The sequence below is a fragment of the Pseudophryne corroboree genome, chromosome 2 (genome assembly GCF_028390025.1).
Source record: "Pseudophryne corroboree isolate aPseCor3 chromosome 2, aPseCor3.hap2, whole genome shotgun sequence".
Classification (NCBI taxonomy): domain Eukaryota; kingdom Metazoa; phylum Chordata; class Amphibia; order Anura; family Myobatrachidae; genus Pseudophryne; species Pseudophryne corroboree.
In genome coordinates this window covers 576430486-576444403 of record NC_086445.1, presented here as the reverse complement: position 1 = coordinate 576444403, position 13918 = coordinate 576430486, and the positions used below count along the sequence as shown (strand labels likewise).

At 46.2% G+C, this 13918-nt stretch overlaps 1 protein-coding gene across 1 annotated transcript in view; it reads right to left on the bottom strand.

Moving 5' to 3' along the window:
- Window positions 1-13918, bottom strand: part of LOC135002199 (protein argonaute-4) — a 223367-nt gene that overhangs the window by 94843 nt on the left and 114606 nt on the right. The window contains exons 8-11 of the mRNA XM_063951647.1: window positions 6413-6560; window positions 5049-5189; window positions 3447-3472; window positions 984-1310 (exon numbers count right to left, since the gene is read on the bottom strand). Of these exons, the coding sequence (XP_063807717.1) occupies window positions 984-1310; window positions 3447-3472; window positions 5049-5189; window positions 6413-6560 (642 nt within the window). The remainder of the gene's footprint in view (window positions 1-983; window positions 1311-3446; window positions 3473-5048; window positions 5190-6412; window positions 6561-13918) is intronic.

Here is a 13918-nt window from a genome sequence, read left to right as displayed (position 1 = left end):
AGTTCAATATTGGCCTGACCGAGCCATCCGGCTTTGGTACCTACAAACAGACTGGAATAATAACCCTGACCTTGTTGGTGTACAGGGACCGGAATCAAAACTGCTGACTCCAGCAGAGACTGAATGGCAATTTGCAGAACCGCCCTCTTGTCGTCCGACACAGGCAGTCCGGTCTTAAAAAACCGCAGTGGCGGGAGACAGTCGAACTCTAACTTGTAACCTTTTAGCACTAAATTGCGGATCCACCCATCTATGGACGTCTGGAACCACGCCAAATGGAACGTCTGAAGGCGTGCTCCCACAATTGGAGATCCATGATGGGCTGGGAGTCCGTCATGCCACTGGCTTGTCGGTGACCTTAGCGCCTTGACGCCTGGCGTTGGTTTGTTGGAAACCACGCCCTCGACCTCGTCTACCGGGCATGGCTGGTCCTCTACCCCGGCCTCGAAAGGGCTGAGGCCGAAAGGATTTGAACGCCGGGCCCAAGTATTTCCGTGTAGGTACCGTTGGAGGCAATGGTAAGAAAACAGACTTTCCTCCCGTGGCCTCAGCAATCCATTTGTCTAATTCAGGACCAAACAACTTCTCGCCACCGTAAGGTAACGCCTCCATACCTCTTTTGACCTCCGCCTCCGCTTGCCAAGAGCGCAGCCAGAGTGCTCGTCGTGCTGTAACTAGCGACGATGAAAGGCGAGAAGTGAGCTGTCAGACGTCAGTAGAAGCTGTACATAGATAATCAGCAGCTTCCCAGATTTGATCAGCGAGAAGTATAAGGTGATCCATGTAGGGCAGACTTGAGTTCTGTTATCCATACCATCAGCGCCTTAGTAACCCAAATGCCAACCAACCCAGGTCTAAGCAACACTCCTGCTGCTATATACATGGATTTTAGCATAGCTTCTATTTTACGGTCTGAAGGGTCTTTAAGCGTAGTAGCCGTTGGTACAGGTATGGTTAATTTCTTAGTAAGTTTAGACACAGACGAATCCACCAATGGCGGATTCTCCCATGTTGCTGTCACAGCCTCTGGAAATGGGTAACTAGACTTAAATCTGCGAGGTATAGAAAACCGTTTATCCGGATTCTGTCGCTTTTCCAGTAACATCTTATTAAGAGATCCCGAAACAGGAAAACACATCGGAGTCCTCTGCTGTTTAGCAAAGTCGACTTCATCATTTGTCAGAGGCTCCTCAGTTTCCGTAAACTTCAGAGACTGATGCACCGCTCTGATGAGATTATCAATGCCTGGGCTGTCAAAATCTTCACTATCTGACTGCTGGTCCACTTCGCCCTCTCTTGCGCACTGAGGTCTGGCATAGAATCGTCAGAATGCAACATAGCAGAAACTGGTAAATCATAAGACAAATGAAATTTATCCCTACTACCCAAAATGGGCTTGGACTTTTGGCAAGGCTAAGACCCCTCCGGTAGTTCTAGCGGTCTCACCCTAGACTCAGATCTTGCCGCTTCCAGCTCCTGTCGAGCGGCAGACAATTCTGATTGCAATCCAGCCATGACATCCGCTAGCGTAGCCCATGGCGGGTACGGGGATGAAACCGCAGCAGAAATTGTATTTGCAGCTGAATCCACAAAACATACTGTACATGTGGTATTGTTACAGACATGGCAGGGAAACTGCTTTTTTTATTTTGCTGGTGCCTTACTCATTATGCAGACAGATAATACAATACACAAAGACAGACAACTTGCACGACTCAGTAAAATAGTACGAAGGTGTCTCTATATCTATATATCTGGCCAAGAGCAGTGCACGTGGCCACTACTATATGAAACCTGATCCCAAATTCCCACTAACACCCCTGTGCCTCCGGTGGAGTAGAGATGTAGGACAGGAACGTTCTGGAATCACAACAGGAAGACAGGAAGCATGGTTAAAATGGCCCCCATGCCTCACAGCGCAGGGTATATTTAACAAGTGCAGCAAACCCGTTAATATAGGCTTAACAGCCTATGTCATTAATGCTGTCACCCCCTTTTTGCAGCCCTCTGCTAAAGTGCATCTCCCCCCCCCTTCTGCTCCCTCCCCTGTGGCCCGTGTACCGCTGTCTGAGCGGGAGTTACCGGGGAGCGGGTACCCGCGATCGGGTGCAGGGAGCCGGGGAGCGCTGTAATGGAGAACGGTCCTGCAGCGGCGGTCGGCGGGTGTGAGCGGCGTCCGGCGGGGTCTTAGCGGCGGAGGAGCGCGGTGCTGATCGGAGCGGTTGCCGGGGCGGCCAGTTAGGAGAGGCGGGTGTGGGCGCAGCGGCGCCAGCTCTGAACAGTGTCCCCACACAGCGGGGCGGCAGCGTGCGCTGACCGCCCCGTCCCCCCAGCATACCTGACTCCAGAAGCGATGGCTGTGACGGGGCTTCTATCTGTAAGCTCCGTCCAGCTCTTGCAGCAGTCAGTGGGCTGCGTGTGGCTGTGAGGGTGCTCTTTGTGAGGACCGACACGCCATGCGCTGCCTCCGTGCAGCGGCACTATCCCGGACCCACGTTTTTACAGAAACTGGGAAGGGATGTGCTTAAGTTGTAAAAATAAAAATGAAAAATTCAAATAAAAAATATTCACTAAGTGTGGGAGCCCAACACCAGCCCTGTGCTCCGATGAGCACAGAAAAAACACTGAGGTACTCTGGGATATGGAGGGGTGGAGAGTTCTAAATTTAAATATTCAGTGCCCTGTTCCTGCGGAAGCCGTCCATATCCCAAGAGTACTCCAGTGACCCCTAGTGGATGAAAAAGAAATAAATACAGTGGATGTCCTGCCCTACTACAGATACAGGTGCTAAAATGAACCTTCTCAGTGATTCCACCAAAATGAGAGGCCTATCAAAGGCCCAGTTCCCGGTACCACACTTGCCCACCAGAGATGCTCTTAACAAGATGTTGCTTAAACCGGCAGCAGTCCCTGGTGGTAGGCCTGGGGAAGGAGCATTCCCTCTTTTGTGCAGTTGGAGGATCTTATTTCAGATAACTGGTTGCATCCATGCAAGATTCAAGGGGGTGTATATTTAAGAGAACACTCATTAGGGAGAGTGGTAGCCTTCACTAAACGTTCCCCTGGGGGTGGGGACTCCCATCTGACCCTGTCAGAAGGAGGATGTGAATAAAAAGGCAGCATGTGCTTTGAAACCTAGGGACATATTTACTAAAGTGCGGGTATACGGAAGTGATGTTGCCAATAGCAACCAGATTCTACTCATCTTATAGAAGTTGCTAGATAAATGATAATAGCTAGAATTTGGCTGGTTACTATGGGCAACATCTCCACTTCTATAAACCCACGCTTTAGTAAATATATCCCTGGGTTTCTAAGCACATGCTGCAAGGCAGTTTTAACTCTAGATGTCCCCCAACAGCTGGCAGCTTATTGGGACAGTCCAAGCCTAGACATGATGGCCTCTCACCTCAACCAAAAAATGAAAATTCTATTAGTTTTCCTACTTTAGACGCTTCAGAGGTAGAAGCATCTTTCAAAAAGAAAGCAGTGACAATCAGATCCATGGCACAAGACCCAAAAGGAAACAAATTGTACGCGAAGAGCCTGATAACTTAATGGTCAATTGAATCCAGTGGTGATGTAGAATACTCCAATTGCTGCCACTGGAATGACAGACACCTTTAATACTAAAGGGATGACAGCTGGCAACTTGGAACGTCAAGCAGCTCCAATAGGGTCGTCAAGCAGCTTCTATTCATTAAAAAGGACTCTACAGTAGTGCATGCCATGTACTGTGCCAATCCATACTCCACAGAAAATTAAAAAAACATTAGGTTGTCTAAGGGTAATTTTGGCTGCTGTACTATCTTCCTTGACTTCACTGTGGGACCAGACACGACGGAATGGTTGCTTCAGTAATATGACCTCACCATAAGCATAAAGAGATCTAGTTTGGAGTGTGCAGACAGAAAGGGTAACAGAAACGGTCACTCTATATGAATAATGAGGAATAGACAATATAGTTAAAAAAATAAAATAGTGGATGAGAATTGGAGCAGAGTTAACACTTTTGTCCAGTGACCTGCCTCGTTGTTGGAATATAACTATGGATCGCTGGCACAACTTGTAAGTCCAGTTCTGTGGAATATCCATTGTGTTTTAGAGCATGTCACAATCTTTGTATGATGCTACAGGATACAAACAAGTGGTTGAAGGATTAGATTTTCAGACACCAAGAGATTAGTTCAACAAACGCTTAAAGCAGTGTTTCCAACATCGGTCCTCAAGAAACACCAACAGTCCAGGCTTTAGTCATCGCAATGCTTAAGCACAGATAGTTACATCAAAATAACGGAGGTACTAATTAAGTCACCTGTGTTTAAGCATGGCTATCCTTAAAACCTTAACTGTTAGTGTGCCTTAAAGGTCGTGGTTGGGAACACCTGCCTTAAGGTGTCTAACTCCCGTGATCTTTTATGAAAGAAGCCAATTAAATGGTTTATTAAATTAATTCCCTGGATTTGTGACTGCAATCAACCATCATCGGATTATTTTTAGTATTGTATTTATACTTTTCAATATAACAAGAGATACCAGGTTAATGAGGTGTGTGTTTGGTCTTTATGACAAATCGCTGCTTTAAATCCTGTGTAAGAAGATAAAACCGCAAAAAAAGTGCAATTTAACAATTGTTAACAATTTTAACATAAGAAACTACTGCATGCCACGGTCATTGTCCCACCCTGCTCAGCAATACCTTACAAACTTAATTTGCTATAACTACCACATTACAGTTTACCACATAGATAGCAGGCTGCAGACAATTGTAGGTTGATATAAAAAAAAAAAAAAAAAAAAAAAAAACTCCCTCTTATTTTTATTGGACCTCTTTATTAGACCATGGACAGCCCAGGGATAAAATGCAATCATTTAAGAGTGGCATTGCTAATAGACACAAATTACTAATGTATGCTTTATAACTCCCCCACATATGTCTGGCTAGTCGGAGGTTCTCAAACATGTGATATACTGTACAAGTGTCATCAATGCATCATCTACATACACATCAAAAAACAGTAAGTTAAAGAAACACTAAATTAGCTCACCCAAATATCAGAGGCACTCACCAGCCTGCTAATCTCCTCTTGCCTGTCTGGAGCAGACCGGGCTGTTGCTTTGATCATGGTGGAGGTCTGATTGTCAGTCAGTTTCTTTATACATCGCTGCCCAGCTACAATATTACAGACCTGCAATAAAGTGTAAAAAAACAGATACTCAATGTTCACAGGTACGATTTATCAAAAAAAGGTGACATGTTTAAAGCGAATACTAAAAAAAAAAAAATATGTTTTATATATCTGCAGCACCATATTTTGGTTTTTATTAAACCGGAACCAGCAGAAGTTTGCATACACTATATAGTAGATAAAGTGCAGAACGTTCTGACTGTACTGCAGTAAAGCACATTTTCAGCTAGCTCACCAGTGCAACAGTGAGCATCGGACAAGCATTGGGCAAATCTAGAATACATGTGTTACCAAGTAATGCAGAGTACTGCAATTCAGGCAGTGGTTTGGTTGGTTTGAAATACAGACTAATTAAAAGAATGGAGTACAAACAAGTTCTCTGTTCACTTGAAAAATGCACAATATACAACCTTTTGTAGATTTTGACATTTACGAATTTCACTTCTACCTAAAGCTCCAAGGAAAGTACAAATCCAATGCAACGGACAAATGCCAAGTACAGAATTTCTCATGGGAGGATCTGTGCACAGAGTTCTTTAAAATGAAACCCCAGTTAACAATCTATTCACCCCTTACACTTAAAGAGTGGGGACCATTCATGACAAACATTCAGATAGGACCTCAGAAGCAAAGCCAGCCAGGAAAGCGGTTAACATACCACCAGTCATGATCGCGGCGATCACAATACAGACACTGGAATCCCAACAAGCGGTAAAACACAGATGCCAGAATACCGGCGGCACAGGCTATTCTCACTCTGTGGGTGGCCACGACACCCATAATGGGAGAACATAAGCTGTGGCGAGCACTGCGAGCCACCGTGCCCTTAGCGTGGTGAGCCCGCAAGGGGACCCTTAGCGGCCACCCTGCTGCAAGCATACTGGTGGCCAGGATGCCGCTGTCCGTATACAGACAGCAGACAACCCGGCCGTCGGTACATCATACTGAATCCGCCAGCCGGAGTAGACTAATGTTGTCCCTGTCCCTCTCACACACTGACACGCTCATGGCCTTCCTTCTCTAAATAGACCAACCCTTTGAAAGTCCGAGCACTGTAATTACCTTTAAGTTATAGGGGGTAGGTAAAGGTTTTTACTTTTAAAAATGGAATTTTCCCAAATCTATTTACTAGGTTTGGTTATTAAGGAATGTACAATATACAAAGTTTAATCAAGACAAGCTATGATTTACAAAAAAAATGAATTGTTTTGTACAATATTTACCTCAAGGGGCAGATATGTGTGTTTCTGCTCTTGACCCACTTGCAGACAAGGAAGATGAGGATATTTTAACTGCAGGCTGTATTTCTGCTTGAAGTACTGGGCAACTGTGCACTCCATAGCCTGGCCATTCTCCAACTGCAGGGGAAATCTAGAAGTAAACAAAGTATGGCAACTGACTAACCAGTAATTCAAGAGAGTCAAAGTGTCTCAACAATGCCTAAACCCAAAATAAATTAGGTTTTTGGTAGAGTTCTATAATACCCCTTTCACACTACACAAACAACCCGGTGGCAATATACCGGGTCGACGCGGGTCGCTGTGACCCGGTAATTCAACCCGGGAATAAAGTCGGGTTATTTCCGGGTCAGGTGCAGTGTGAACGGGTTGCCGGGTCGATGCGACCTGGGACCCGTTCACAGCATAGGCAGCGTGGCGATAATCTCATTTCCCAGCGCCACCCCCGATGCCTGCTCCAACCCCATCACCTGATGGCAAGGGAAGCCAGTCTAAAAGGGTTAATTGGCAGGTCGCACCCAGGAAGGACCCGTTTCCAATTCCTGGCATTGCGATGTGAAAGCAGTGTAAGTTACAATGTAAAATGAAAACCCGCCACACTTTTGGGAAGAAAACGACTCCTCTATATCGTTAAGTGGCATTCAGCCCTAAACTGGAGTTTAGTATTCTACACGGAGTTCAGAAAGTCCCTCTGCTGTGAGGGAAATACCACTGCTAAATGGCTCCTGCCCTTGATGTAGATACGTATGAAACTAATTCTGTTTTTTTTCCAATAAATAAAGTGTTTAAAAACAAATTATGTTGTCCTATTACTTAGTCGACAGTCACTGTGGAGAGACTTGCTCAGCACAGACAGTCACTGTGGAGAGACTTGCTTAGCACAGCCACTGTGGAGAGACTTGCTTAGCACTGACCGTCACTGTGGAGAGACTTGCTTAGCACTGACCGTCACTGTGGAGAGACTTGCTTAGCACTGACAGTCACTGTGTGGAGATTTGCTTAGCACTGACAGTCACTGTGTGGAGACTTGCTTAGCACTGACAGTCACTGTGTGGAGATTTGCTTAGCACTGACAGTCACCATGGAGAGACTGTCTGAACTCCCTTGTACATGCTACACAATGCCCCCCAACTTCAGTCAGATGTTAAAACAGGGAAGAAGCTAATGTTGTATAGACTGGGCCGCAAATCCTCCTTCAACATATACTGCGTGACTTTCCTACATTGTGCATAACAGTTCATGTCATGTACAGACCAGTTGCTCCCATCACATTCAGTCTTATTTTCTGCTTCACAATATAAAGCAAAGAATTAAGAGTTAGGAAATAGAATGGAGGCTACAGGTAAATGGTCGCCTGTTGCCCATCAGTGCTCTATAGCACTGTGCCCCAAAGTACATTTCCCATGTTTTCTTCTGCTACATGATCAGTTCTTCCAAAGAAGAGGGTAGGAGATGTCATGGTATTGCACATGCATTACCACTCTTCAACAGAACATTAAATGCCAGGGATCAAGCACTCCACTTATCTACATTAGTCCAGCAATGATGTACTTGCTACTACTGGGATATGCTGCCAGTATGTAGGAGTAGTCCACATCAGACTACAGGAGACATCACAGCATATGCCAGAACAGGTGGGACAGCAATTTATAATTTCTGGAACACTGAATTACTTCTAAGCCCTTTAAATGCACCAATACATAAGTAGATCAAGTTTCCCATTTCTGCAATGTGTTTACTCAAATTACTTATTTTGAGCAACTCATGGGCCCTACACACTGGAAAATAACACTGAACAATATGAACGTTCTCGTTCAGTGTGGAAGCACCAACGATGAACGATGCGCAGCCCCGCGCTCGTTAATCGTTGGTGCCCTGTTGCTTATGCATGCAGGCAAATTTGGACAATCTCGTCCATATCAGCATGCACTGCTATGGAGCCGGGTGGAGTGAAGAAACTTCACTCCTCCCGTAACCTCTCCCCCGCCGCCAGGTCGACAAGTGTGTAGGGCCCATTAGTCTGCGTACACACCGGCAGATTTATCTGTTTAATCAGTCTGGTGGGAACAAAAATCTGGTAATATATGGGAGCAAATGACAATCAACCATTTTCGCCCAAACGCTGGAAAATGGATTAAAACGATTGTTTGGATAAATTTGTTACATCAAACTGATTTAACCTATTTGTTTAAACAACCACTGTCTATTTTCCAGTATTCGGGAACAAATGGTCGATTGTCAATTGCTCCCATACATAACCAGATTTTTGTTCTCACCAGACAGATAAATCTGCCAGTGTGTACGCACCTTTAAGAAACGGTCATACACCCCTATTATTTTTCTGGCACAAAAAAAAAAAAACCTAACATTACAGCATGTTAACATACACCCTTAAGGTTCCATACACTACTGCGACGCCGCATACGTCTCCCTTGAACTACCTGGCATGATAGCATACGATACATCGTATGCAAAAGTACTGCATAGGATATATCGTATGCGATCCCAGCCAAGGCTGCCAGATCCGAGAAATCTATAGTGCAGCTCTTGCTATCTACAGGCTCTGATCCGATGAGCACGGGACCGCACATCGGATTCACATGAGATTGACACTTTTCATCCAATTTCTCAGCCCAATGTGTCTTAATAGGATGGAAAGGGCCCAAATCGCACTAGTGCATGGGCACCTTAACACTAGGGGTACTGTGGAAGGTCATGGTTGGGATACTACTAGATTTGCACTCCCTTACATCCAACACCCTGGATTACAACAACACACTCACTGTATCTGAATACTTGGAACTGCTGGTAACAGTTCAGATGATCTGCACTTAAGGCATATTGGTAATTATCTAATTTCTCTGCAGAGGGGAGAGTGTGGCACAAGCATTGCGAGGTAACAGATAATAGTACATAAATTGCAGTAGGATGTACATAAGAAACTGGGTAAACTAACAATCACACAATTGAAAACAATGCAAACAAAATTAACTTTTATTGTACTGTAAATATTAGCTGCAAAACCATGTCCTGCCCTGTAAAAGGACTTGGGTATTATGCAAGTGAGCTTTTGGTGTGGACATGTGACCCAGAGTTCATGTAGTCACTCACAGTCCATGGGCCTAATTCAGATCTGATCACAGCAGCAAAATATTCCTCTAATGGGCAAAACCATGTGCAGTGCAAATGGGGCAGATATAACATGTGCAGAGTGTTAGATTTGGGTGGGTTAAAAGAATTTTAATTACCTACCGGTAAATTATTTCCTCGTAGTCCATAAGGGATATTGGGGAGACTTAGTACGATGGGGTATAGACGGGGTCCAAAGGAGCCTGTGCACTTTAAATTTCTTCACTGGGTGTGCTGGTCCTCCCCTCTATGCTCCCTCCCACAGGCAGTTATAGGTAAAACAGTGCCCGAAGGAGAAAGGCTATATGAGAGAAGTAACATTATAAAGTGGTGAGATTTAAGACCAGCACACCACAAACATAACATAACCAGCAACGGCTCGTAACAGCAGCAACAGCTGAACAGGTAACCACATAACAGAGAACCTACTGAAAAGTGAACACACTGAAGCGGGAGCACAATATCAGTTATGGACTACGAGAAAATGATTTACCGGTAGGTAATTAAAATCCTATTTTCTCTAGCATCCAGAAGGGATATTGGGGAGACTTAGTACGATGCGGATGTCCCAAAGCTTCCAGAACTGGAGGGAATGTGCGGAGAATGCTGCAGCACCGCCTGCCCAAACTGGGTATCTGCTTTGGCCAGGTTAACAAACTTGTAGAACTTCACAAAGGTGTTCTTCCCCGACCAGGTAACAGCTCGGCATAGTTGCAAAGCAGAGACTCCATGGGCAGCTGCCCAGGAAGAGCCCACAGATCTTGTAGAGTGGGCTTTCAGAGACTTAGGAACAGGTAAGGCTGCCGACACATAGGCCTGTTGGATAGTAAGCCTAAGCCAACGAGCAATGGACTGCTTCGGAGCAGGACAACCCTTTTTCTGCGCATCACATAGCATAGATCATCAAGACTCGCACAGCATCCACTGCCTCAGGAGGAGCAGATGTGTCAGAATCGGACGGAACCACAATAGGTTGATTCAAGTGAAACGCAGAGACCACCTTCAGCAGGAACTTCTGCCTTGTCCTGAGCGCCACCCTGTCCTCGCAAAAGACCAAGTACGGACTTTTACACGATAAGGCCCCCAAATCTGAAACACGTCTAGCAGAAGCTCGGGCCAGTAACTTCACTGTCTTCCACGTGAGGTACAAGACTCAAACCAGGAGGACTGTAGAAAATCCAACACCACATTCAAATCCCAGGGCACCATAGGAGACACAAAAAAAGGTTGTATGTGGAGTACCCCTTGCAAGAAGGTCTGAACTTCTGGCAACACTACCAATTTATCCTGGATGAAAATGAAGAGCGCTGAAATCTGGACCTTAATGGAACCCAGACGTAAGCCCTTCTCCACAACAGCCAGCAGGAAATATAAGTTTCAAATGGAACCCTGCAGGAGTATACATGCGTTCCTCGCACCAGGAGACATATTTTCTCCAGATATGATAGTGTTTTGGACGTCACAGGTTTCCTGGCCTGAACCATGGTAGCAATAACCTTTTTGGAAAGGCCCTTGTGAGCTAGGATGTTCCGCTCAACTTCCATGCTGTCAAACGAAGCCGCCGTAAGTCCGGGTAGACGAACGGTCCTTGTTAAAGATCACTTCTTAGTGGTAGAGGCCAAGGGTCTTCGACGGACATATCCAGAAGATCCGTGTACCACGCCCTCCAAGGCCATTCCGGGGCAATCAAAACTGCCTGGACTCCTTGACTTCTGATTTGCTTGAGCACCCTTGGGAGCAATGGAATCAGAGGAAACAGGTAGACCAGCCGGTAAGGCCAAGGCGACGTCAGTGCATCCACTGCCCTCGCCTGAGGGTCCCTGGTTCGAGAGCAATACCAGTGAAGCTTCTAGTTGAGATGAGAAGCCATCAAGTCTATCTGCGGGCAGCTGCAACGGTGGATGATCTGTTTGAACACCTGATGGTGAGACCCCACTCACCCGGGTGGAGATCGTGACGACTCAGGAAATCCGCTTTCCAGTTGTCCACACCCAGAATGAAGTTTGCAGACATTGCTCTTGCATTTCTTTTCGCCCAGAGGAGTATTTTTTGACACCTCTCGCATGCTGGCTCTGCTTTTTGTTCCTCTTGTCGATTGATGTACTCCACTGCTGTGGCATTGTCCGACTGAACTTGAATCGCGTGATCCGTGAGCAGAGGAGAGGCCTGAAGCAGAGCATTGTAGATCGCCCGAAGTTCCAGAATGTTGATCGGAAGCAGGGCTTCGTGGGCTGACCACCTGCCCTGGAACTGTGCACCATGGGTGACAGCACCTCATCCTCGAAAACTCGCATCCGTCGTAAGGAGGGTCCAATCCTGAATCCCGAAACTCCGGCCTTCCAGTAGGTTGGAGGACTGCAGCCACCACAGGAGGGAAAGCCTGGCCTGAGGTAACAGCTGAATCATCCGGTGCAACTGTAGATGTGAACCGGACCACTTGCTCAGGAGATCCAATTGAAATGTTCTGGCATGGAACCTCCCATATTGGATCGCCTCGTATGAGGCGACCATCTTCCCCAACAATATGATGCAAAGATGTATGGATACTCGAGTAGGTTGGAGCACCATGCGGACCATCTCCTGAAGTGGTCTCGCTTTGTCATCCGGGAGGAACACCCTCTTGGCCACTGTATCCAGCAACATCCCCAGGAACAGGAGCCATTGAGTCGGCTCCAGGTGGGACTTCTGTAGATTGAGAATCCACCCATGGTGTGACAGAAGTTGGATAGTGCGGTCGATATAAAGCAATTAAAGTTCCCTGGATCTTACTTTTATCAGAAGATCGTCCAGGTAAGGGACAACATTGACCCCCTGGACTTGGAGCATTATTTCCGCCATCACTTTCGTGAACACCCTCGGAGCCGTGGACAGACCAAAGGGTAGTGCCTGGAACAGGTAATGATCGTCCAGTAGGGCAAACCTCAGAAAAGCCTGATGAGGTGGCCAAATTGGAATATGAAGGCAGGCGTACTTGATATCCAAAGAAACCAGGAATTTCTGTTCTTCCAGACCCGCAGTCACTGCCCTCAAGCGTTCTATTTTGAACTTGAAAACCTTCAGGTAAGGATTCAAGGACTTTAGGTTCAAAATGGTCTGTACCGAGCCATCCAGCTTTGGTACCACAAACAGGTTGGAGCAATAACCCCTGCCTCGTTGTGGTATTGGTACTGGAACAATGACGTGGGACTGGATCAGCTTGCGTATGGCCTGTTGCAATGTAACCTGCGTATCCTCCAAAGCTGGTAAGCTTGATTTGAAAAATCGTTGGGGAGGAGCACCGTCGAACTCCAGCTTGTAGCCCTGAGAAACGAGGTCCCTTACCCAGGTATCCTGGCAGGAGCCTTCCCAGATGCGGCTGAAGTGACGCAGTCGAGCTCCCACCTCGAGATCTTCTAGGGGTGGGTGGGCACAGTCATGCTGAGGACTTAGTGGAAGCAGAACTGGTGCTCTGTTCCTGAGAGCCGGTGGCGGCAGGTCTCTTTGACTTATCTCTGGTGCCTCTATTAACATTGGACTGCACAGACAGCCTTTGGGTAAAAACACCTAGACGGCGGGGCCACAGAGGAAATCCACATATCCAACTCATCCCCAAAGAGCCATTTCCCAGAAAAGGGGAGGGATTCCACACTACTCTTTGATTATGCGTCCACTATCCACTGACGCAACCACAAAGCCCTGCGTGCCGACACTGCCATGGCAGAAGTCCTAGCATTAATATTTTGCATCTCCTTAAGTGAGTCACACAGGACGCGTGTAGTGTCCTGAATGTGCTTGAGAAGAGTCACCATAGTGACCAGAGGCATATCCCCGGAGAGGCCCCCCTGAATTTGAGTAGCCCACGTATGAATGGCATGGGTCATCCAGCAACCTGCTATGACCGGCCTCTGCGTTACACCTGCTGCCATGTAAATAGATTTGAGTGTAGCTTCTGTTTTTCTGTCCCCAGGATCCTTTATAGTGAAGGAGCTCGGGGCAGGCAGCACCGCTTTTTTGGACAATCGAGAGCCTGATACCTCAACCCCCGGGGTTCCTCCCAAAATTTCCTACCTTCAGAAGCAAATGGGAAAGTGCGCAAAAACTTTTTGGACACTTGGAATTTTTTTCTGGATATTTCCAGACTAATTTGAATAAGTTATCTATAATAATAAAATACTTTTATTTGTCATTAACAAGTCAGCAACGAGATGTCAATGAGATACAATGTGAACAATCCGCTAGAAGAATAACCGTAAAATCATAGTTCATTTATACAAGATTAGCAATAAGCCTGGGGATCATTTAACATCCGGACAGCTGTTGGGAAGAAACTGTTCGACATACGATTAGTATGAGCATGAACACTCCTAAAACGTTTTAGGGATG